This window comes from Neofelis nebulosa, chromosome 10 (genome assembly GCF_028018385.1).
Source record: "Neofelis nebulosa isolate mNeoNeb1 chromosome 10, mNeoNeb1.pri, whole genome shotgun sequence".
In the NCBI taxonomy this organism is placed as follows: domain Eukaryota; kingdom Metazoa; phylum Chordata; class Mammalia; order Carnivora; family Felidae; genus Neofelis; species Neofelis nebulosa.
Window position 1 is genome coordinate 19890519 of NC_080791.1, and position 23536 is coordinate 19914054.

Here is a 23536-nt window from a genome sequence, read left to right on the forward strand (position 1 = left end):
CTCTCTCCCCGCCTCTCTCGCAAAATAAATAAACAAACATTCAAAACAACAACAACAGTGGTTCCCAAACGTTAATGTGCATCAGAGCCAACGGGAGGGTTTATTAAGACAGACAGCTGGACCTAACCTAGGGTTTCTGATGTAGTAGGCATAGGGTGGGACCCAAGAATTTGAATTTTCTACATGGTTCTCAGTGATGCCATTTCTGCTATCAGGCCCACTGAGAACCATGGATCTTTTTTTCCCCTCAAACTTTTCGAAGGCACTAATGAGCCACCTCAGGATCTTGTTAAAATGCAGATTTCGATTGAGTAGGTCCGAGGCGAGACTTAATTAAGAGTGTTCATTTCGAACAAATTCCCAGGTGATGTCAAGGCTGCTGGACCACACATAAAGCACATACGGGGTTTCCAGAGACCCAAAGTCAAAGTTGGGTACGTGAGTACCCACAGAGCATTGATGTTTTCAATGGCCGATAGGATTGTTCTGTGGATTTGGGAGCAGGAGGTTAAGTATTGGGGGTGGCAGGTGCGGAAGTCACTGTTTTGGATTAAGCAGCATCTATCTGGAAGGTTTTCATATTTGAAAATCTATTGTCTCCTCCTAATTTCTTTGAACAAGATGACAAGTGTCTTACAACTAGAAATACTGAAAGGACAAATGACACCTGTTGCCAAATGAATGACTTAATGTCAATTGCCATTACACAGCCAAGGAAACCAGCTTCTTAATACATTTTATTGTCGCAAGCGTCCCTGCCCAGTTGAGTAATACAGGGTCTTAAGTAGTGTATTGTATTTGGGAAGATTTGATAGTAAATCTAAGGGGCACCTGGGTGGCTCAGTTGGGTAAGCATCCAACTTCAGCTCAGCTCGGGATCTCATAGTTTTTGAGTTCAAGCCCCGCTTCGGGCTCTGTGCCGACAGCTCAGAGCCTGGAGCCTGCTTCACATTCTGTGTCTCCCTCTCTTTCTGCCCCTCCCCTGCTTACACTCTGTCTCTGTCTCTCTCAAGTAAATAAATAAATAAACGTTAAAAAATTTTTTTAAAAAAGTAAACCTAAGAAATTTACATTTAAAAAAAGTCAACAGTGTTTTTAAAAAACAAAACTCGGGGCGCCTGGGTGGCGCAGTCGGTTAAGCGTCCGACTTCAGCCAGGTCACGATCTCGCGGTCCGTGAGTTCGAGCCCCGCGTCAGGCTCTGGGCTGATGGCTCGGAGCCTGGAGCCTGTTTCCGATTCTGTGTCTCCCTCTCTCTCTCTGCCCCTCCCCTGTTCATGCTCTGTCTCTCTCTGTCCCAAAAATAAATAAAAAACGTTGAAAAAAAAAAAAAAAAATTTAAAAAACAAAACTCAAAAAAAAAGCTGATTAAGTTCAGACGAAATCTAAAACCAGGAATAACAAAGAAAGCTCTGGAAATTAAGAATCATGCGAGAGGGGCGCCTGGCCGGCTCCGTCGGCTGAGCGTCCGACTTCCGCCCAGGTCACGGTCTCACACTTCGTGGGTTCGAGCCCCGCGTCGGGCCCTGGGCCGACCGCTCGGGGCCTGGAGCCCGCTTCCGATCCTGCGTCTCCCTCTCTCTCTGCCCCTCCCGCTCTCAAAATGAATAAACACTAAATTTTTAAAAAATTAAAAAAAAAAAGAATCCTGAGAGAATCTGCTACTACCACATAATGTATTATGAAGTCTCGATAATTAAATACTAGGGTAACATTTAGTGCATATACGGACATTAAAAAGTGGTAGAAGGTCTAGAAACAGAGCCAAATTGCATACGGGAGTATAGGATATGGTACTACGACTCGACGAAGCAGGGTCTCAAGTCAGTGAGGAAATGATGGCTTGTTCGATAAGACAAATGGGTAGCCATCTGGGCAAAAATGAAGTCACATCCATACCTCATACCATACAACAAGCTAAATTCCAAATGGGTCTAATATTTAATTGAAAAAATTAAACCGTAAAAATACTAGGTGGGAAAAAAACCAAAACAAGAAAACTCTCCTATAACCTCAAAACGGTTCACAGTCCAAAATCTATAAAAGACTGAGAAATTTGACTACGTATCAAAAACTTCCGCAGAGAAAAAGCCTAAGTCAAAATATAAAGAACAAAGTAGAAAAATACTTCTAATTCATATCATAGATGGAACACTAAGATCTCCAATATATAAAGAGCTCCTAGAAATCAAGACCAAAAAATCCCAATATAAAAATACACAAAGGCGGGGAATAGATAATTCATAGGCAAATTAATACCTGTAGCTATGAAACACGAAAAGATACCCAACCTCAGTCACTAGGCCTCAACCTTTAGGCCAAAACAGTACAGAATAGTTGGTGAGAGAATAATTTAGTATAACTGATACAGAAGACATTTTGTTAATATCTATTTAAAATACAAATACATTTACTCCTTGAAAAAGTAAAGCATAATGGCTAAGAGAATAGACTTTTGAGCCACGGCGGCTGGCACTGACACCTGCTAGCTGTCTGACCGTGGGCAGGTGGCTTAACCTCTATGTGCCTCAGTTTCCTCATCCTTAAAAAAATAAATAATAGTCCTTTCCTCCCAGAATTATTAAGAAGATTAAATCAATGGGTTAATACAGGGAGTGTGCTTAGATCAATGCCTGGCTTATAGCAAACACTACACAAGTGTTAGCAATGATTATGATTTTTTTTTTTAAGTAGGCTCTGTGCCTGGCATGGAGCCCAATGCGGGGCTTGGACTCACGACCCTGAGAACAAGATGTGAGCTGAGATCAAGACACTTGGGGCACCTGGGTGGCTCAGTCTGTTAAGTGTCTGACTCTTCATTCTGGCTCAGGTCATGGTCTTATGGTTCGCGGGATCAAGCCCTGCACTGGGCTCTGTGAGGACAGCACAGGGCCTGCTTGGGATTCTCTCTCTCCTCTCTCTGCCCCTCCCCCTTTTGCACACTCTCTCAAAACAAATAAATAAACATTAAAAGAAAGAGAGAGAGAGGCGCCTGGGTGGCTCAGTCGGTTGAGCTTCTGACTTCGACTCAGGTCATGACCTCGCGGTCTGTGAGTTCGAGCCCCGCGTCGGGCTCTGCGCTGCTGACAGCTCAGGACCTGGAGCCTGCTTCGGATTCTGTGTCTCCCTCTCTCTCTGCCCCACCCCCGCTCATGCTCTGTCTCTCTCTTTCTGTCAAAAATAAACAAACATTAAAAAAGAGAGAGAGAGAGAGAGTTGGACACTTACCCGACTGAGCTCCCCAGGCACCCCACAATTATTTTTAGTTGACCCAACACATTCCATTCCTAGGCATTTTTCCTAGTTAGGTATGTGCAGGTTTTAAATAAATCGTGTATAGGATTATTCATTTCAGCCTTATTTTTAATAGCAAAAGACTGGAAACTACCCAAATGTCTACTATTTGGGGCATACTGAAATTATAGTACATCCATAAAGTAGAGGACATTGTAGCTGTTAAAAAAAAAAAAAAAAAAAAAAAAAAAGAACGGGGATGTTCTCCATGACCTCTTATGGATAACTTATCAGGGCTTATTAACAGAGAAAGTAAAGGTGTAGAAGAATGGCACATACAGTGTAAAAAAAGTGAGGAAGAATAAAGATACACGTTTTGTTCGGAACGCATAAAAAACCCTGATAGGACTGGTGGGCGTTAATTGCAGAGGGTGGACGGGGGACAGAGTGAGAGCACAGCTTTTCCCTTTATATCCTTTGATAGCTACTCTCTTTTGAACCATGCCTATGGATCCACAATACACAACATCTTGTAATAACCCTTGTAACTATACACCCCCGAGTGCTTGGGGGTGACCTAAAATGCATTCTCTGCTTTTAAATAATGACTCAGAACCACCGACTTTTCAATTCGATTGCTCCGCAATTTTTTGTGTGTGCCATTTTTCACACATCTGCTGATCGTACATTAAAATGCACTGGAGGGGCGCCTGGGTGGCGCAGTCGGTTAAGCGTCCGACTTCAGCCAGGTCACGATCTCGCGGTCCGTGAGTTCGAGCCCCGCGTCGGGCTCTGGGCTGATGGCTCAGAGCCTGGAGCCTGCTTCCGATTCTGTGTCTCCCTCTCTCTCTGCCCCTCCCCTGTTCATGCTCTGTCTCTCTCTGTCCCAAAAATAAATAAAAAACGTTGAAAAAAAAAATTTTTTTAAATGCACTGGAAATCACCTTGAAATGCACGAGAAGATCTTTATCACATGCCGTGGAAAGCAAGGAACTGACATAAAAACGCACACACACTAGAGGGCACCTAAGGATCACAGTCAGCCAGGAGCTTTGCTGGGGAGTGTTCAAGGCTCAACTTTTTTATTGATGGTTTGTTCAGCGCTTGCCGGAAATGCACCAGGATTTGAGCCCATGTATGATCTATCATGAAAAGAAAGTCGGGTCTTGAAAAAGGAGCTACCTTTGTGTCTTGATTCCAGAATGACTCTGAAGACTGATAAAGGTGAAATCTAGCATGCCTGGAAAACAGCAGGAACAGCTTTAGACACGCTATTCGTCTCCTGGCCTTCCTTAGAAAGTACAGATGCTTTTCAAGTGCAAATACAGAAACGTTATTCAGTCGCCCTATAGCCTTGAAGCCAACATAAAGCCCTGTAAGTATCCACTACCCATTTTGAAGGTCAACATACATTTGTGGCTCTTGCTGCGACAGCAGGTCAGTCAGCCCACACGCCTTTAATGAGCACCAACGATGTGCTCGGTGCTGTGCTCGGCATGTAACAGAAAACAAGACACACAGAGCCTAGTCTTCAAGGAGCTTACCTTCCAGTCACGTGACAGAGGCAAGAAACGTGTAACAAAATAATTTCAAACGCCAATAAAAGCCTCAGAGGATGCTGAATAGCTACTTAATAAAATGACGAGGGGGAGCCTAACTGGGATGGTTGGGTTCTTGGGAAGGGCTCGGAGACGTCGTCCAAGTTGAGGCGCGGACGGACGGGAAAGGGAAAACGTCGGGAGCTCTGGGGGACCAGCTTCGTTCGGTCTGTGCCCGCCTTGGGAGCAGCGTTCTCCCGTAGGGGCAACACGATGTCACGGGAGGAAAAAAACAAAACCAACACAAAGCGCTAGTTTGGGAGTCAGACCATCATGGATTATACACCCTGGCTCCCCCGACGTCCTAGGTGGTGGCACTTCCTAGACATCTGAGCAAGGGATTCTTTAAACCTTACCTTCTTCATCCGTTACGTGGGGTCAACGTTTGCCTTGGAGGCTTATTGGAAAAAAAGTTATACAAAGCCCCCGACGCACTGCAGACACTCAGCAGAGGGAAGCTGTTACCAACACTGGGCATTCCGAAGCCACGGCTTCTAAACAGATTGTTTTCTTTTTTCAGGTTACAGTGACGCAAAAGGAAAGGGATGGGGCTTCAGGGGGGATAAGAAAGTGTAGCTAAAAGGATAGCATGTAAATGCCCTGCCAGCCCGGTCAACGGCAGGACCCCCAGAAGACCGTCCGCGAAGCGGGCAGGCGGAGGGACACTTCACACTTGCCATGCTGTAGGTCAGACTCAGACTCTCAGACTCACACACCCTCTCCGAGACCCAGCCCTTTCCTGCTGCTTCAGTCTTTTTATTTTTTGTCATCCTCCCCCTTGCATCTTCTGGGAGCTCGCAGCTCCCCGAACCCAGCATCTCCCGTGTTTCTGGCCACACTGATGGACGACCCTTCCCTATCTTGTTTGCTTAGGAAAACTGTACCCCCCTCTTGCGATGCAGCTCAAAGGCCTCGGCCTGGTACCACAGGTTCAGGGTTATTGGGATGACCGAATGAGATACTATGTGTGAAAGCCTTGGACGGGCATGTCGCCCTACATGTCTATTATTATTGACATTTAATTTGAACTTAGTCTCCCACTAGAGAAGATTAAGAGTTAAGTGATACATTGCTTGCCTTTTCCATAGTTTCAGCCTTAGCAAGACGTTTGGCTGTCTAGAAAATCAGGCTTTACCTTTAAATGATGATCATCTTTTTCTAAACACATCTGGCTAGAAACGTAGAATCCCGTTCTAGAGAATTCTTCCAGTCTGATGGCATGTTCGAGTCTCACCTCTTTATGCTGGTAAAAACGTTTCTTCTACGGCGTAAGTACTCTGTGCGTTCATTGATTGGCCTTTTTTTTTTTTCTTCTGCCCCGTGCGACCGCAACAAGAGCACTTACTGACGACAGCATAATTTAAATTGAACTTTACGGTTTTGTCCAGTGTGTTGCTTAAGGCATCTTTCCGCGCGTGCTGTTTAGCACTGGCTTGGGCTACCAGTTGTATGATCCATGGAGGGGCACTCCATTAACTCCATGTGACTGAGGAGGGATCCACGAAAAGAGAACCTTTCCACGTAACGAAAGCATGCCCTTTCGAAAGCCAGAAGTGATCGTAACACGAGTAATCGTGTCTCAGGACAGCTTGCACAGAGGCGCCCGGTGTGCCCAACCCTTCCGGGCCGTCTTGCCCAGGCCATACGGCGTGGCTCTGTGGTAAGGTCGGGAGCTGTGGCAACGGGAAGAAGCCGTTCTTTTGCGCCTGTCAGTATATCTGCTCTTCAGGACCTCCTGGCCCCGTGGCAAGCCCACAGAGTAGAGTGGGTACCAAGGAGCAGCTGCTGTAGTAGAGACACGTACGGCCCCGAAGGAACACAGAAGAAAAAGTGCGCAAGTCTGGCAGGGGAAGTCAGAGAGGGCTTCACAGAAGAGGCAGTCGTTAAACAGATTCTTTACAAAGCAGCAGAACGTAGCAGGTGGCGGTGGGCGGAAAAAGCATTGAGGCCTAGGGAGTGAAGTGCAATGGTGTAAAAGCAATGAGAGGATGCTGGGGCGCCTGGGTGGCTCCGTCGGTTGAGCGGCCGACTTCGGCTCAGGTCATGATCTCCCGGTTCGTGAGTTCGAGCCCCGCGTCGGGCTCTGTGCTAACGGCCCGGAGCCTGCTTAGGATTCTGTGTCTCCCTCTCTCTCTGCCCCACCCCCACTCGTGCTCTCTGTCTCTGTCTCTCAAAAATAAATAAATGTTAAAAATAAATTTTTTAGAAAAGCATTGAGAGGATGCTGTTTACGTAGAAGCCCCCTAGTACAGTGGGAACCTCTAGGATACAGGTCAGGAATGGTATTTGGTCAATCAATCAAAGTGGCTTGGGTGCCTGGGTGGTTCAGTTGGTTAAGCATCTCACTCTTTTTTTTTTTTTTTTTTTTAATGTTTATTTTTGAGAGGGAGAGAGAGTGTGAGCAGGGGAGGGGCAGAGAGAGACACACAGAATCCGAAGCAGGCTCCAGGCTCCGAGCCGTCAGCACAGACCCTGACACGAGGCTCGAACTCACGAGCCGGGAGATCATGACCTGAGCTGAAGTAGGATGCTTAACCGACGGAGCCACCCAGGCGCCCCAAGCATCTTACTCTGGATTTCGGCTCAGCTCACGATCTCAGTTTCGTGAGTTCAAGCCCCATGTCGGGCTCTGGGCTGGCCTAGCAGAGCCTGGTTGGAATATTCTCTCTCTCCCTCTCTCTCTCTCTCTCTCTCTCTGCCCCTCCGCCTCCCCACTCCTGCTCTGCCTCTCTCAAAATAAATAAATAAACCCAAGAAAAAAGCAGTCAAAGCAGATATGAAAAATGATAATCTGAGATAGTTGATTTTCATGTAAAGTATATAAACATACATTAATTCACCAACCTTTAACAGAGGGGCCAAGGCCTCTTCTGTCCGTGCATATGCTGCCAGGGTATTGCATCATCTTTCCTGAATCAGTCTGAGAGCTAAGATTTATACTTTGGATTTCTTACAAGCACAGGGAAAACTTAAAAAGCCTAGGATCAGGGGCGCCTGGGTGGCTCAGTCGGTTTAGCGTCCGACTCTTGATTTCAGCTCAGGTCATGATCTTGTGGTTTATGGGATCGGGCCCCATATCGGGCTGTATGGTGACAGCAAGGATTCTCTGCTTGGGATTCTCTCTCTCTCCCTCTCTCTCTGCCCCACACCCAGCTTGCTCTCTGTCTCTCTCAAAATAAATAAACATTTAAAAAAAAAAAAAAAGCCTAGGATCTAAGAACATAATCTTTGATTTTGCTAATAACCATTTCCATAATCTTTTATAGCTTTCCCCCTGCCCTACTTGTTATTTTGCCTTTTGCTTTACTGGGTCATTCTAAATTATTTTGCTTAGTTTTCATGAAAATAACGACTCTCCGTTCACACACAGATTTCTCCAAATAATCTGACCTTCCAATGAATTTTATAATTTTAATAACACGTGTAATAGAAATCAACAGGTTTGCAAACAAATGGAAAAAGAACTGCTGGTAAACATACAGTTCAGCTACCAGAGACAGAAATACCAAGGCATCCTAGAGAGCAGCTGGCCAGTCACGGCATCTAGCTGTGGGCGTTAGTTGGGATATCTTTTTTGGTTTTTTCTAATGTTTATTTTTGAGAAAGAGAGAGTGAGCAAGGGAGGGGCAGAGAGAGAGGGAGAGACAGAATCGGAAGCAGGCTCCAGGCTCTGAGCTGTCAGCACAGAGCCCGACGCGGGGCTCGAACTCACGGACCATGAGATCATGACCTGAGCTGAAGTCGGACGCTCAACTGACTGAGCCACCCAGGCGCCCCAGGATATCTTAAAGAAGGACTAAGGTATTACTTAATCCAGTAAATTGAGACGACGAATACTTCCGTGTTGCATGGGACTAGATTGTGTGGATGGGAGTGTAGGTATTTAGGCAGAGAAACTGGCTGGTGCCTTTCATGCAGGCCCTTGTAGGTCACTGTAATGCAGGGGCTCTCAGAATGTGGTCCCTAGATCAGCGTCAGCATTGCCTGGGAACTTATTAGACGTGCAAATTCTTGGGCCCCATCCTATACTTCTTGAATCAGAAACTCTGGGGCGAGGCCCAGGAATCTATTTTATTTTTTAATTTTGGAGAGAGTGCACACACAAGCGGGGAAGAGGGGGAGAGGGAGAGAGAGAGAATCTTAAGCAGGCTCTGTGCTCAGTGCACAGTCTGACACGGGGCTCCATCCCACAACCCTGAGATCAGGACCTGAGCTGAAACCAAGAATTAGACACTCAACCCACTGACCCACCCAGGCGCCTCCCTCGCCCCCAGCAATGTTTTAATAAACGCTCCAAGTGATTCCAATACATGCTCAAGATTTAGAATGCTGCGCTAAGGAAGTATCTTTTCCTCTACACGACGTAGAATCATTGAAGGATTTTAGTAAGGGAACAATTTGAATGATGTGGTCATCCGGGGGTCCCACGTCCATATTCTTAGTTGTGTTATATAGAACTCAGGCTGCTGGTTAATCGAACACAAAATCTCTTTCGTACTCTTGAAAACAGTTAATTGCATCATTCATTTGCCTATATTTATTACCAGCTTATGGTGGGTCAGGCATTGTCTTAGGTACTTAGAATACATCACTGAACAAAATTCCAAAAACTTCCAACCACCGTGGGGCTAACTTTCTAGTAGGAGGAGACGGACAATAGACAGAATAGATAAATCAGTGCAAGGGAGAGAACTAGAGCAGAGAAACGGTGAATTTGGGGCTGGGGGGAAATTATGGTTTTGAAGAAGTCATGAAGGAGGTGAGAGAAACGAACCTAAAGACCAAGGTAAGACTTGTTACAAAAGGGAAAGTACAAAGTGCCAAGGCCATAAGCTCAGGTGCATCTATTGTTAAGTAACCTCTGAGGAGTCAAGGAGGGCTTCCTGGAGGAAGTTATATTTCAGCCAAGGCTGGAACAGGAACAGTGAATGGGATTGGTCAGAATAAATCAGGTGAAGAGGGGTTTCTCAGCAAAGGATGGCCTATGTGCGGACCTACACATAATGGTACATGTGGCCCAACCACAGAACTGAGAAAATACGGTGTGAAAAGACCAAGAAGTACAGGATGCAGGGCCTTACAAACCTTTAAAGATTAAGGACAACGGAAAAGTGCTGAAGGTCTGTTTGTTTTTGTTTTTTGTTTTTTGTTTTTCATTTCTTTATTTTTGAGGGAGAGAGCACAAGTGGGGAGGGGCAGAGAGAGAAGGAGACAGAATCCAAAGCAGGCTCCAGGCTCTGAGCTGTCGGCACCGAGCCAGCGGGACCGGAACCCGTGAACTGTGAGATCATGACCTGAGCCGAAGTCGGACATTTAACCGACTGAGCCACCCAGGCGCCCCTGAAGGTTTTTTTAAGTTTGTTTATTTTTTGAGAGAGAGAGAGAGAGAGAGAGAGAGAGAATCTCAAGCAGGCTCCACACTGTCAGAGCAGAGCCTGACATGGGGCTCAAACTCATAACCCATGAGATTATGACCTGAGCTGAGGTCGTAGCTTAACCCACTGAGCCACCCAGGCACCCCACTGAAGGGTTTTTTAAAGTGGTGGCTTAGCATAATTAGTTCAGGGGTTTTTTAAGCTGCGGTATCTTATAGGGAGAATGAATGTAAAAAATAATAGATCCAGAGGTCTCGAGGCCCTCAAATTCTTATTGAACACATACTTGTGAAATACATTAGGAAGTGATCGGCAGGCACAGAGAAAGTGGCCCACGGGAGCCAAAGTATCTCACGTGTATTGTCTCTAAACAGCTGAATAATTACTACAGGTCCCCAGACAATCCAAGTAGCTGTGCGACGTATCGGAGGTGGAGCCCCACCACGGCAGGCTCTCTGGACTGCCACACCTCCACCTGTTTTGCTGGCCACGTATGAACAGAGGTGGCAGCACCCATGTGAGTGGGTGGGGACTGACACGGAGCACAATGTATGAGAAATAGGACAGAATTAATACAGCAGATCGCTCGTCAGCCAAGTTAACAAACGCTCATTGAATCTGGCGATCATGCACCGAAGGGAGGGTTTCAATAGCAGACGTGCTGGGGTGAGGGCGGGCGAACGCTACATTTCAGAAATCAGACTCCTTGACCTGCTTTAATTTGGGCACGTGCTAGTTAATACCCTCAAGGAATAACAAGGAAACAAATTAATAGTGGGGCTCCCCATAAAGTTAAAAAAACAAAACACAACATCAAGGATTAAAGGAGCCAAACATCCAGCGATTGCAGGATTTAAGGCTAATAATACGCTTTGCAAACACAATTCAGCATGTGTCGTGCAGATACGCTAATTCACATATCGCTCTTGGTTAAAGCCTCAACTTTTTTGTGCGGTGCCGATTCTGAGAACCTGCCCAGTTTCTTTGAGAGAGAAGCCGCAGCCCAGTCTAGCTCAGCTGTACTCAATCTGAGTTGCTTTCCTTCCTACAAACCCTCACTTCAAAGCAAGGAACATAATGTACAATTTTTTAATGGCTCTAGACCCAGGCACTCAGGCTCTCTGCTCTGCGCCTTACCTCAGTGTAAACACCTAATCAGGATTGCCTGCGCTTCATCAATAGCAGCCAAATGCAATTCGAGAACCACAAGCCTTTGAAGTCCTCCCAGCAAAGGCCGGTTTTCTAGTCTGGGATAATGACATGCCATGATTGCTGTCTTTGTTGTATCTTTTCAGTAGAGAAGCAATTATAGGCCCCAATTTAACAGAATAGACATTACGCAGCTTATGATGCTCAAAATGCAATTTCATTTGATCATTTTCTCGATTTGATTGGTATTAATAGAATGGTTCACAAAAAAAAAAAAAAAAATAGCTGGCAGAGGTTGTGTCCCACTCCACTTTCAAAGAGATAACGTAGAAAGAAGCATGCTTTACGTGCTCAGAGTCTCTTGCTGGGGTGATTCAGACACGGAGTCCACCGAAACAGCGTGTGGATGGAAATATCACGCAGCCCACATTCTCTGGGGAAGGCAGCGTAGGGCAATGCGTTTTTAATTTGTAAATGCTTTACCAGAGGCTGTGTAGGGGATCCCATTACTGGTCATCAAACCATCGATATCACCAGTGAAAAACTGAGTTAACGAAACCAAGTCCCCTTCCCAGAAGTCCAGGGAATCAAACATCCTAGTGGAGGCTCTAGGAGATCAACCCAACTTTTTCTCCCAGGCTCCAGATAACGTTTTTGCCCAAGACGTCGCTCGTTTGAGGTTGGAAAAAGGATTATTTCCTTGACTGCTTAGGCAGCCTATTTAGACTCTTTTCAATTTTTTCATGTTTCTTTGTTTTTGAAGGAGAGACAGAACATGAGTTGGGGAGGGACAGAGAGAGAGAGGGAGACACGGAATCGGAAGCAGGTTCCGGGCTCTGAGCTGTCAGCACAGAGCCCCACGAGGGGCTAGAACTCAAGAACTGTGAGATCATGACCTGAGCCGAAGTCGGACGCTTAACCGACTGAGCCACCCAGGCGCCAACACCCCCCCAACTTTTTTTTTTTTTTTTTTTAACTCTGTTGGCCTTCATTTCTCCTCCAGGAAAGAGATGATTTTACTTTTAAATGAGTGGTGTTTCCTTTTAACATCACGGCAACAAGGGATGGAAACCTTTACGTTAAGAGGAGCAAAAGCTGTTACACTGTTTCACGGTGTTGGGAAGCTTTCCTTTCGCGGAGTAGGTAATCCTTCAAAATCTGATCAGTCCCATTTGTAATCAGAAAAATCTCCATGATCCAACGGCACAAGTCGCTCCGTGTATTTACCAGGATGGTTCGAGCATCAACAAGTTTTGTTTTCATTTTTCCCCATTTTCAGATCAACCTCTAAGTACAGGCGCCCTGAGGAATGAGGTTATCTTTACTGTCAGTCGCTGACTTATTAATATGTAACAAATATTTCCCGCTCTTCCCTGTATTGACTCTGTATGTATGCGGAGTACAGAGCAGCAGGAGAATGGGAACACGTGAACGCACACAACGGACCCTAAACCCCATGCTTCTTCCAGGATTACACGGCTCGCTCCTCGTCACGCTACGCAGCCCACCGGGGACAATTTAATAAAACAAGTATAAGATCCAAAACCGAAATTTAAAAGTCATAGCAGTTTCGAAACGGCAAGCTCGACATTGACGAGCCATCAGGCACAGTGGCCAAAGGAACCCAAACTGGGTAACCTGTCCCAGGACGAATGGCAAAGAAATCTCACCACCGCGCCCGTGAATAAGAGGAGGTTTATAGCAAAGGCATCACAGTCGGCTTCTATTATTTAGGGCCATCGTCTGAACGAGCCAAACAGTCTCATTTTGTTTGACTTACTCCATTATTTCAGAAGGAAGCAGGCTAGAAATTACAGGAAGATGTATTTCTGCTCTCATAGGAACAGATTTTATAGCAACTGGGTGGCTCAGTGATGCGACAGTATGTTCACCATCCATGAAACAGGGATTAAGAGAGCTAGTGTTTTACTCCATGGGATGGTCAAGAGGACCAGGTCTCCTACAGAAAAAAAGGAATATTCTCAAGCCACCTTATGCCTTCTCCCCTCCTTAGTCCACAGAAGATCTTTAAATCTACAGTGACACAGATGGGCGTGTGTTTATTTTGAGAGAGAGGGAGGGAGGGCGTGCGTGCACATGTGCACACACATGAGCAGGAGAGAAGAGCAGAGGGGGGAGGAGAGGGGAGAGAATCCCAAGCAGGCTGCACACTCAGGAGCGAGCCCAACCCATGGATCGATTCCAGGACCCTGGGATCATGACCTGAGCTGAAATCAAGAGTTGGATGCTCAGGGCACCTGGGTGGCTCCGTCGGTTAAGCGTCCGACGACTTCAGCTCGGGTCATGATCTTGCGGTCCATGAGTTCGAGCCCCGCGTCGGGCTCTGTGCTGACAGCTCAGAGCCCAGAGCCCGCTTCGGATTCTGTGTCTCCCTCTCTCTCTGCCCCTCCCCCATCCATGCTCTGTCTCTGTCTCAAAAATAAATAAACATTAAAAAAAAAAAAAAAGAGTTGGATGCTCAACCCTCTGAGCTGCGCAGGCGCCCCCTGGGTCATGTGTCTAAATAGCAAATGGATGGTATAGAAGTACGATGGTTATACTGGATTACCTCTAGAATCTTTTACCAACATTAAGACTGTATCACTTCAGGGGCGCCTGATATCTTGTCATTCCAACATCTGACTAAAGTCGAGAAGCTCACTCTCCATCATTCAAATTCACTAAGTGCCAACATTACAAATTCTGCAAGTCAAAGATGATATTGCTCTTTATGTTTTTACGTTTTTAATTTTTTTAACGTTTATTCATTTTTGAGAGAGAGACAGAACATGGGCAGGGGAGGGGCAGAGAGACAGGGAGATACAGAATCTGAAGCAGGCTCCGGGCTGTGAGCTGTCAGCACAGAGCCCGACACGGGGCTCAAACCCACCAACCGTGACCCGAGCTGAAGCTGGACGCTCAACCGACTGAGCCACCCAGGCGCCCCAAAGATGATATCTGTAATAAGTGAGTTACTTGAGCAAAATTGCGAAATATGAGGCTCTGGAATTAGACTGTTTGGTGCCTCTACTTACTAGCTGTTGATTCTGGGCAAGTTACTTAACCTCTCTGAGAGATGATAATCAGATCATCTGTTAACAGTTACATACCTGATCAGCTTTAATATAACTGATAGAATATATGCTGAGTGCTTAGGACAGCTACTAGCACACCATGCACATCCAATGAATATTATTATTTCTGTTGTTGTTGTCGCTATCTTCAAGTACAGCGTTATTTCACTACGTTAGTATCTCATTTGATATACTCGACATTTGTTGCTACATTCAGTTCAGGTAACTGTTCGAAAACTGGGTCCCCTGAGTATATATCAAACATTTAAAGTACAGGGCGTCTGGGTGGCTCAGTCGGTTAAGCGTCCAACTCTTGATCTCAGCTCGGGCCATGATCTCACGGTTCAGGAGTTCGAGCCCCACATCAGGTCTGTGCTGACAGTGCAGAGCCTGCTTGCGATTCTCTCTCCCTTCTCTCTCTGCCCCTACCCCACTCTTGCTCTCTCTCTCAATAAATAACTTTTAAAAGTTTTTTAATAAAAAAAATAGTAGTTTGACCTCAAAGCACCAATTCTCACATCGTGCCTACAGGAGGAAACGTTATTTATTCCCATTTTCCTTAGGAACAATCCAGGTCCCTGAAGACTGAGATAGATCCTTGAACCGAAAAGAAAACACAGCCCTTCAGGGTCTCTTTCTAGGTTACACAGATGGGCCTCGTGGCTCTAAGACTAAGAAGAAACTTGTTAACATGCTCTCTCTGTTTTACCCTCTTAGATCTCCTACTCCATCAGTGTAACCGACAAGACGTCCATTCAGACTGCTTGGGATTCTCTCTCTGTCCCCCACCCCTACCCCACTCATGTGCATGAGAGCTCTCACCCTCTCAAAAATAAACAAACTTAAGGGGCGCCTGGGTGGCGCAGTCGGTTAAGCGTCCGACTTCAGCCAGGTCACGATCTCGCGGTCCGTGAGTTCGAGCCCCGCGTCAGGCTCTGGGCTGATGGCTCGGAGCCTGGAGCCTGTTTCCGATTCTGTGTCTCCCTCTCTCTCTGCCCCTCCCCCGTTCATGCTCTGTCTCTCTCTGTCCCAAAAATAAATAAAAAACGTTGAAAACAATAAAAAATAAAAAACAAACTTAAAAAAAAATAACTACTGGGACGCCTGGGTGGCTCAGTTGGTTAAGCATCTAGCTCTTGATTTTGGCTCATGATCTCATGGTTCAGGAGAGCTCTCTCTCAAAAATAAACATTTAAAAAATAATGAAATAACTGTTGACTTTCTAGGCAAAGGAAGGACAGGGTATGTAGGATCTTTGACTAGTTAATGTCAAGTTCCTTGTAATCACATCCTAAGTAACTTCCCACCTTCCCAAAGACCTATTATTTTGCTTTTGGCTCCAATACTGTCAAGACTTCTTGACGTCTTTTGTTCATCTGAACACAGAACCCTCCCTTCCTGATGCTATAAATTAGAGCCAGTTAATACGTGTGCTCTAAGTTTTCTTACTATTATCCGATGGAATTTCTAACCCAAGTTCAAAGTATTTGCGTTTCATTGTTAATAAACACAACAGACACTTCTCAACGTCAGAGCTGACCCTGGAGCCCAGGCACAACCCTCAGGACGCCAGGGTCGATCGGGGTCACTAAGGACAAGAACAGCTTTTGTTTTAAAGCAGATGAACCTTTGGTTAAGACGACCATGCATCCTCCTCTCTGCTCATGGCATAGCAACAGGAAAGCCGCCAAAGAGAAACAGCCAGACGCTGCCTTTTGCGGGGTTGGGGACAAACTACCCTTGGATGGCATGGTATGAACAAACGTTAATAATGAAGTGCGGATCTTACTAAGAAATCATCCTCCCAGCGTGAGGCACCAGGATTCCCGGACGCAAACGCTGTTCCAATGGACGTGGGTGTGTGTGGGCCAGGGAACCCCAGTGCCATTAAGCCGTTATTCTGAGTGCATGTGGCATAGACCGGTTGTGAGTGTTGATAACAAAAGAACGCCGTTGAGAGCAGGATAAAATAGAGGATTTCAGCGCTGATGGAGATTAAATAGCCTGAGAATGGCTTTGTATATTACCTTGAGGGAACTCAGGTCTTGTGACCTAAAAAGTGACACCTGGCACCTCAATTGTAGGGAAATAAATCTTCAGGAAACCACACAGCTCAAGTAGCCTGCTCACAAGGTGAGAGAAATCACAGCAAGCCCGTAAATGTCTTCCCTTCTGGGGACTGAAATGCCATCTCTGGGCACTTACGCTCACATGAATAATAGCGGATTTAACACTCGAGACAATTGAAGTTTCCTCAAATGAGGAGTCCTCCGCCTTGTTGACAAAGCCCCCTATGAAGAGTACTACTGTAATCTGAATCGTCAGCAGCAAAGGTGGGACATGATTAAAACCAAGTGGTAACCCAAGATTTGGGGTCTGGGACCCCAGAGAAAGAATTCTTGGTAGCTTTTTTTTTTCCCCCTCTTTGTCGGTGGGAATGAGGAGGGAGGACTAGGATGGCAGCAGAAAGAATTCCTGTTCGCTTATTTTTCTAGCAATGAAAAGGCTGGACAAGTGTCTTTGTAATTGTTTGTTTATTATGAGAGAAGAAGAGAGCCGGAGATAGAGTGTGAGCCAGGGAGGGGCAGAGAGAGAGGGATGATCCCAAGCAGGCTCCTCACTGTCAGCACAGAGCCCAACGCAGGGCTCGATCTCACTCGCGACTGGGAGATCATGACCTGAGCTGAAATCAAGAGTCAGACGCTTAACCGGAAATCGAGAGTCAGACGCTTAACCGACCGAGCCACCCAGGCGCCCAGAACAGATACTCTTCTATGTGACACCATCAGCATCAATAAATATTTAGAGATCATAGCAAAGGTGACTTTTCTTTTTTGCCTTCATAAACAGGGATGACAGCCATGAAAAGAGCCACCGTGTTTCATTAACACACTGACACGACTGTAAAATAGCCGTTTTCTTCTGGGTCCACTTTAAGGAACGATGCTCTTGGATTATCTATTTGCAGAGCCTCTGTGCCCACATTTCTCCCGTGCAGCTCCATATACCACATGGAAGGAAAACGGTTTTTCTTTAATGTTTATTTTTGAGAGGGGATAGGCGGGGCGGGGGTGGGGGTGGGGGGGTGGACACAGAATCCAAAGCAGGCTCCAGGCTCTGAGCGGTCAGCACCGAGCCCGATGCAGGGCTCAAACTCATGAACCACGAGATCATAACCTGAGCCGAAGTCAGATGCTTAACCAACTGAGCCACCCAGGTGCCCCTTTCTTAACTGAAATACAAAAAAAGGAAGTTTTTCTTTTTTCGAGTACCAAAGGTAAAAATGTAAAGTTTAGACGAGCTAATCAGAGCCTGGCCAATCCTCCAGAAAGCTCAAATTCTGAGGAGAACATAGTCTAAATTTCAGATAAGCCATTCTGACTTAAAAATCTGACATGCAAAGTAATATTGTATATTACTGTGTTAAATTTAACAGTCTCGACCTAATCATTATAAGGAGACTTCATTAGAAATAGAATGCCATTTATTATTACAGAGAACAGGATGTCCTAGTAATTCTATCAGAAAAGTGAAAAAAAAGTTGAATTCACTGCAATAATTTGATCATTGTTCATAGCAAGCTTAAACAATTTGAGCAAAAAAAAAAAAAAAAGGGTGTTTCCCCCCCGAGTGATCCAGGTAACTTGGATTTTTCAATTAACATTGCATAGATACAGGCCATAGAGATTTTTTAGTAGGTGTTCAGAAAGGAAAAAATATGGCACAGGTATATTCCACACTGATGCATATGGTCTTCACTATTTTTACTAAGCATTTAATCATTCTTTTCCAAAGGCCTCTTAACTCTGCTAGTTTTTCACAAAGTAATGAGTGCTTTATTCCTTGGAAAATATTTCTAAATGGCTTAGCACAATATAGTTACATAGCGTATCTATTATACCAGGAGTACATTTTGTTGTTACAAGACTTTGAAAAGCATAAAGACCTTTCTGAAATTGAAATATTTCCCCCAGATGTTTGATTGCCTAAGTACAGGCTATATTAAGGAACTGAAGCAAAACAACCCTTGTGGTTTCACAGATGTCCTATCACAGTGCGGCCTCCTTTATAATCCTCTGAATAAAATCTAATTTGTTTCATCTGGTGAAGAGGTCATTTCTAGCTTCTGACCCATATGAGTAAGAAGATCTGATCATCTAAATTGTATCTCCTATTAGATTTGTACCCGGTTGGTAAGCAGATCACTGATGTCCCTTCTGGTTAGGATGTTTAAAAATATTCGTCTTAGAATAAACTTGCATATTTTGGTATAGATTTGCACCTTCTTTGTAATGCAGCCCTGTAGAGGTAAAGCCCCTTCCCCTCCCCACCCTGTGGTGATACATCATTTTACATTTGAAGTCAAAGACTAGTCCTGAATATAAAGCCCATTCTAAGCTCTCTTCTTCTTTCTAGAAAATTCATAATCTGAAACTGCCAAGAGGAATTACTCAATCACTCTCATATCCTGAAATTAGGAAAGGTCCCCCCTCTCCCCCCATTCATAATCTCCTTTCGATTCTGTGGTCACTTCCCAGAAGTTTTAACTGGCAATTTGGAAAATACTAATATAAATTGTGAAGCATGCTGATCATTTAGCTTTACGTTAACCAAAGGTCTCTTTTTAGAATCACCAAGAACACTGGTCTCACTGTGAAAGTGCAAAATCAAACAACCTACTGAGACGTCAATCTTCTGAAACCACCAACGGTCAGCAGCCTTCCAGAAAACCAGCCAAGCACAAGATCCGGAAACAGCACCGACGCCAGCGTGGCCTGAAGTCTTTGGTGACTGACGAGCTGGCTGACTGTCAGGGAAACCAGAATAGCACTCCCAGACAGCAACCGAACCAGAATAAGCCCACTGATCCTTCAATAAAGCACGAAACAATTGTAATTATGAATGCCCCGAATGATGATTTACAAGACTTAAGTGCACTTAGGAGCCGGGATCCCAAAGTAACCTCCAACAAACTTGGCCCAGCACAGCAGGCTTCTGATAAGGCATCGTATAACAACTCTACTGGATATCAGTCAGTGACGGATGTTCACAAACAAAGAGGACACGAAGGCCAAGAAGAGAAAAGACCGTCACATCAGCAGCCACACATCCACACTCTTTCCAATGTGGGCTTGAACCACCTAAACGAGCTTAGTAAGAGACAAGTGCCCCTGAGCCAGAAAGGCTCACAGTCTGTTCCTACAGTAAATGTTAATGGATCAACCACAAATAGGAAGCAACCCAAGCAGATTTACACAGAGACGAAATATAAGAACTTAGAAATATTATGGTAAGAATTCCCTTTTCCCAACTTTTTCCTAGAGGAGCTATGAGAGACCACTGGAGACAGGAGAAGGCGTGGGTCATGGGGACGGTCAAGGGAGAGGAAAACATCGCCTAGCAATGTCCTTGGCTCTGATTTCTGCCTCACATAGCCCACTTGCGAGGTATTTCTTTTCTTCCTCCCAGACTCCTCTACTTTTCCCACTGTAGTTAAGCCAGAGGTTGGAGGGATGGGAGGAGAGAGAAGGACCCAATTTAAAAAAAAAAAAAAAAAAAAAAAAAAAATCAGTATATTTTGAGGGTTACAAGTAATGTTTGGAGGAAACGGTCTCCAACGTGGTTATCCTAAGGGAATATAGGTATGCCCCCAAATACCATCATTTACCAAAATGACAACAATAATCCAACAATAAGGAAACGTTAAGGTAAATGATGGTATTTAATGTCACGCAACCATTAAAAAGCTTTGGTTATAAAGAAACACTTCTATAGGGGCGCCTGGGTGGCTCAGAAGGTTAAGGGTCCAACTTTGGCTCAGGTCATGATCTTGCAATTTATGGGTTCGAGCCCCACCTCGGGCTCTGTGCTGACAGGTCAAAGCCTGGAGCCTGCTTCGGATTCTGTGTCTCCCTGTCTGCCCCTCCCCCCGCTCGTGCTCTTTCTCAAAAATAAACATGAAAAAAAACTATTTTAAAGAAATACTTCTATAAAAAAGCAAACAGTAAGGTGCAAATTTACACCTAAGGAGTAGGAGCTCTACTATGCAGAAATAGGCACAAACGAGGAAAAATGCATCAAAATGTCCATAGCAGTTATTTCTGGCAAGAGAAATTGGACTTATTTTTAATGCCCTCTGCATACTTTCTGAATCTGAATTGTTCAAGTTCCCTGCAGTGTAGATGTATTGCTTCCATCATCAGACCAAAAAAAAAAAAAAAAAAAAAGTTATTTTTAAACTCACATCAGGGGACGTGTCCCGATGTCATTCAATCAAATGTGTATATTACACACCAGATATGCACTAAATCCAGTGCTAAAATGCTGTATAGAAGGTACAAAAGTAATGTGATGCCCGGGTGCCTTCAAGGAGCTTACTTTCAAGGTAGGTAGACAATTTTGCATGTCTGAAGTGAGAAGAACACATCTCAGTGCTTCACCTGGAAGTATGGAACAGTCAATAGAATTCAGAACTGGCTTCCTAGAAGAGATCGTGATAGATAGCAGGCATCCCTGTCTTGTTTCCTGACTTTAGAGGGAGCGCTTCTAACATTCACACCATTAAAAATACTTAACTTTTGCTAGGTAGGGAGGGGAGACAGGAAATGTCTCCTATTCCTGTTGCCGAGAGCTTTTATCACAAATGGATACTTAATTTTATCAAAGACTTGTCCTGCATCAATTGAAAAATTTTCTCTTTAAATCCTTTAAGGTAGGGGCGCCTGGGTGGCGCAGTCGGTTAAGCGTCCGACTTCAGCCAGGTCACGATCTCGCAGTCCGTGAGTTCGAGCCCCGCGTCAGGCTCTGGGCTGACGGCTCGGAGCCTGGAGCCTGTTTCCGCTTCTGTGTCTCCCTCTGTCTCTGCCCCTCCCCCGTTCATGCTCTGTCTCTCTCTGTCCCAAAAATAAATTAAAAACGTTGAAAAAATAAATAAATAAAATAAACCCTTTAAGGTAGTTAAATATATTAACAGATTTCCTTTAAGTTTTTATTTTTATTGGAGAGAGACCAAGAGAGCATGAGCAGGGGAGGGGCAGAGACAAAGAGAGACTCTGTGTATGGTCAGCATGGGGCTTGAACCCACAAAACCACAAGATCATGACCTGAGCCAAAATCAGGAGTCGGTCGCTCAACTGACTGAGCCACCGAAGATGCCCCTATTAATAGATTTCCCAATGTGACATCATCCTTTTATTCCTAGGATTAACCTAACTTGTCACATTGTATTTTTAATATGTTGCTTAATTTGATTTTTTTAACACTATTTAGGATTTAACATTCACATGCGTGAAGTGAGGTTGGCTTAAAATTTTCCTATCTGCCACTAGCCTTATCTGAATGGATTATCAAGACTATACCAACCTTATAAAACGAATTGCAGAGTATTCCCTCTTTCTCCATCCTCTAGGACACTTGATATACAATTGGAATTATCTATTACTTGAAGTTTCATAGAGTTTTCCTATAAAACCATTTAGATCACATGTATTTTTTGTTTGGCTTTTTTTGTTTGCGGGCAGATTTTCAGCTTTAATCTACTTATGTTTACTGTAATAATATTTGGATTTATTTCTACCTTCGTAATTTGTCCTTTCCATCACCCTGTCGCTATCCTTTGTGTGTGTGTGTGTGTGTGTGTGTGTGTGTGTGTGTGTGTCTTTTATTGAATAGAATTTTGTTACTTTTTCCCGATTTGGAAATACGCTTTCTCTATTTTGAGTATAGTTGACGCACAATGTCAGTTTCGGCTGCACAACTAGTGATCTGACAAGTTTATACATTATGCTACGTTCACAAGTGTAACTACCCTCTGTCCCGTCACATTGCTATTACAGTATCATTGACTGTATTCCTTATGCAATGACTTTTATTCCCGTGACTTATGCATTCCATAACTGGAAGCCTTGTATCTCCCTCTCTCCATCACCCACTTTGCCCAACGCCTTACCTCCTCCCCTCCGGCAACTGTCAGTTTGTTCTCCGTATTTACAGGACTGATTCTTTTTATAGTTTATAGATTTCGTTTATGAGTGGAATCCTATGGTATTTGACTCAGACTTCATTCACTGAGCATAATACCCTCTAGATTCACCCAACTTCTCAAGGTTTTTGAAAACCCAAGGTTTTTGAAAAACTTACTTAGCCAGGCAAAATATTTCTGTTCTCTTCCAGAGCATATTCAGAATCGCTGGATTGTTTTAATCCAATCGCCCTTTGAGTCACGCATTTTTCCTCCAGCATCTTTTGTAGTTCCTATGTCTCCAAAAGTTAAGGCTTCTTATAGAGAGTGTTTTAAATTTAACTGTTTATTAATGTCTCTGCCTCACCATTTTTCTTCCATTTGACTCTTTCTTCCTGAAGTAGATCTTTTGGAAAGGTTTTCAGCAAGGGTAGGTCACTGCTAAATCTACCTGAAGGACCTTTACTCTCTATCTTGAATTAGAGTTTAACCTGGTAAAGAGTTAGAAAACATTTTCCTATCTCCTGGCTTCTGTTTCTTTGAAAAGTTTTTGTCAATATAATTATCATTCCTTTTGTTTTTCTCTTTTAAGGCTTCCCTCTTTGTTTTTGGTATTCTGAGGTTTCCCTGTGTTAGGTCTCGATATGAAGTTTTTAATCCTGCTTGTGATTCCTAAAGCTGAGGATTCATCGCTTTCATAAATTCCATAAAAACTACCATCCATTTTCCCTTTGATTATTACGTACTATTTCCTATGGATATTTCCTGTCTCAGGAAATAGTTACTGTTTTCCCTCCGGGAACACCAAATACATGCATACCAGATTCTGTTATTCCAGACTCTGGGTCTCTTTAACGGTTTCTTATTTCATCTTTTATCTATCTGTGCTTGAGAAATTTCCTCCCACCAGTTTCCAAATGCACTAACTTTCTTCAGCTGAGTCTAGTATGCACTTTAATCAAAATTTAGTAAATTTCAATAGTGGTATATGTTTCATGTCTAGAATGTTTATTCGGTTCTGATTAAAACCTTTTTTTTTTTTTTCCCCAAAATTGGTTTCTCAGGGTTTTGATTTCTTCTCTCAGGTCTTTAAAATCTTGGGGCGCCTGGGTTGCTTGGTCGGTTAAGCGTCCGACCTTGGCTCAGG

General features: G+C 44.4%; 1 protein-coding gene across 3 annotated transcripts in view; it reads left to right on the forward strand.

Moving 5' to 3' along the window:
* The window catches only part of JHY (junctional cadherin complex regulator), a 59637-nt gene that overhangs the window by 20385 nt on the left and 15716 nt on the right, over positions 1-23536 (forward strand). For all 3 annotated transcript variants that reach the window (XM_058687093.1, XM_058687094.1, XM_058687092.1), the window contains one exon: positions 19058-19719. In XM_058687093.1, coding sequence (XP_058543076.1) covers positions 19058-19719 — 662 coding nt within the window. The remainder of the gene's footprint in view (positions 1-19057; positions 19720-23536) is intronic.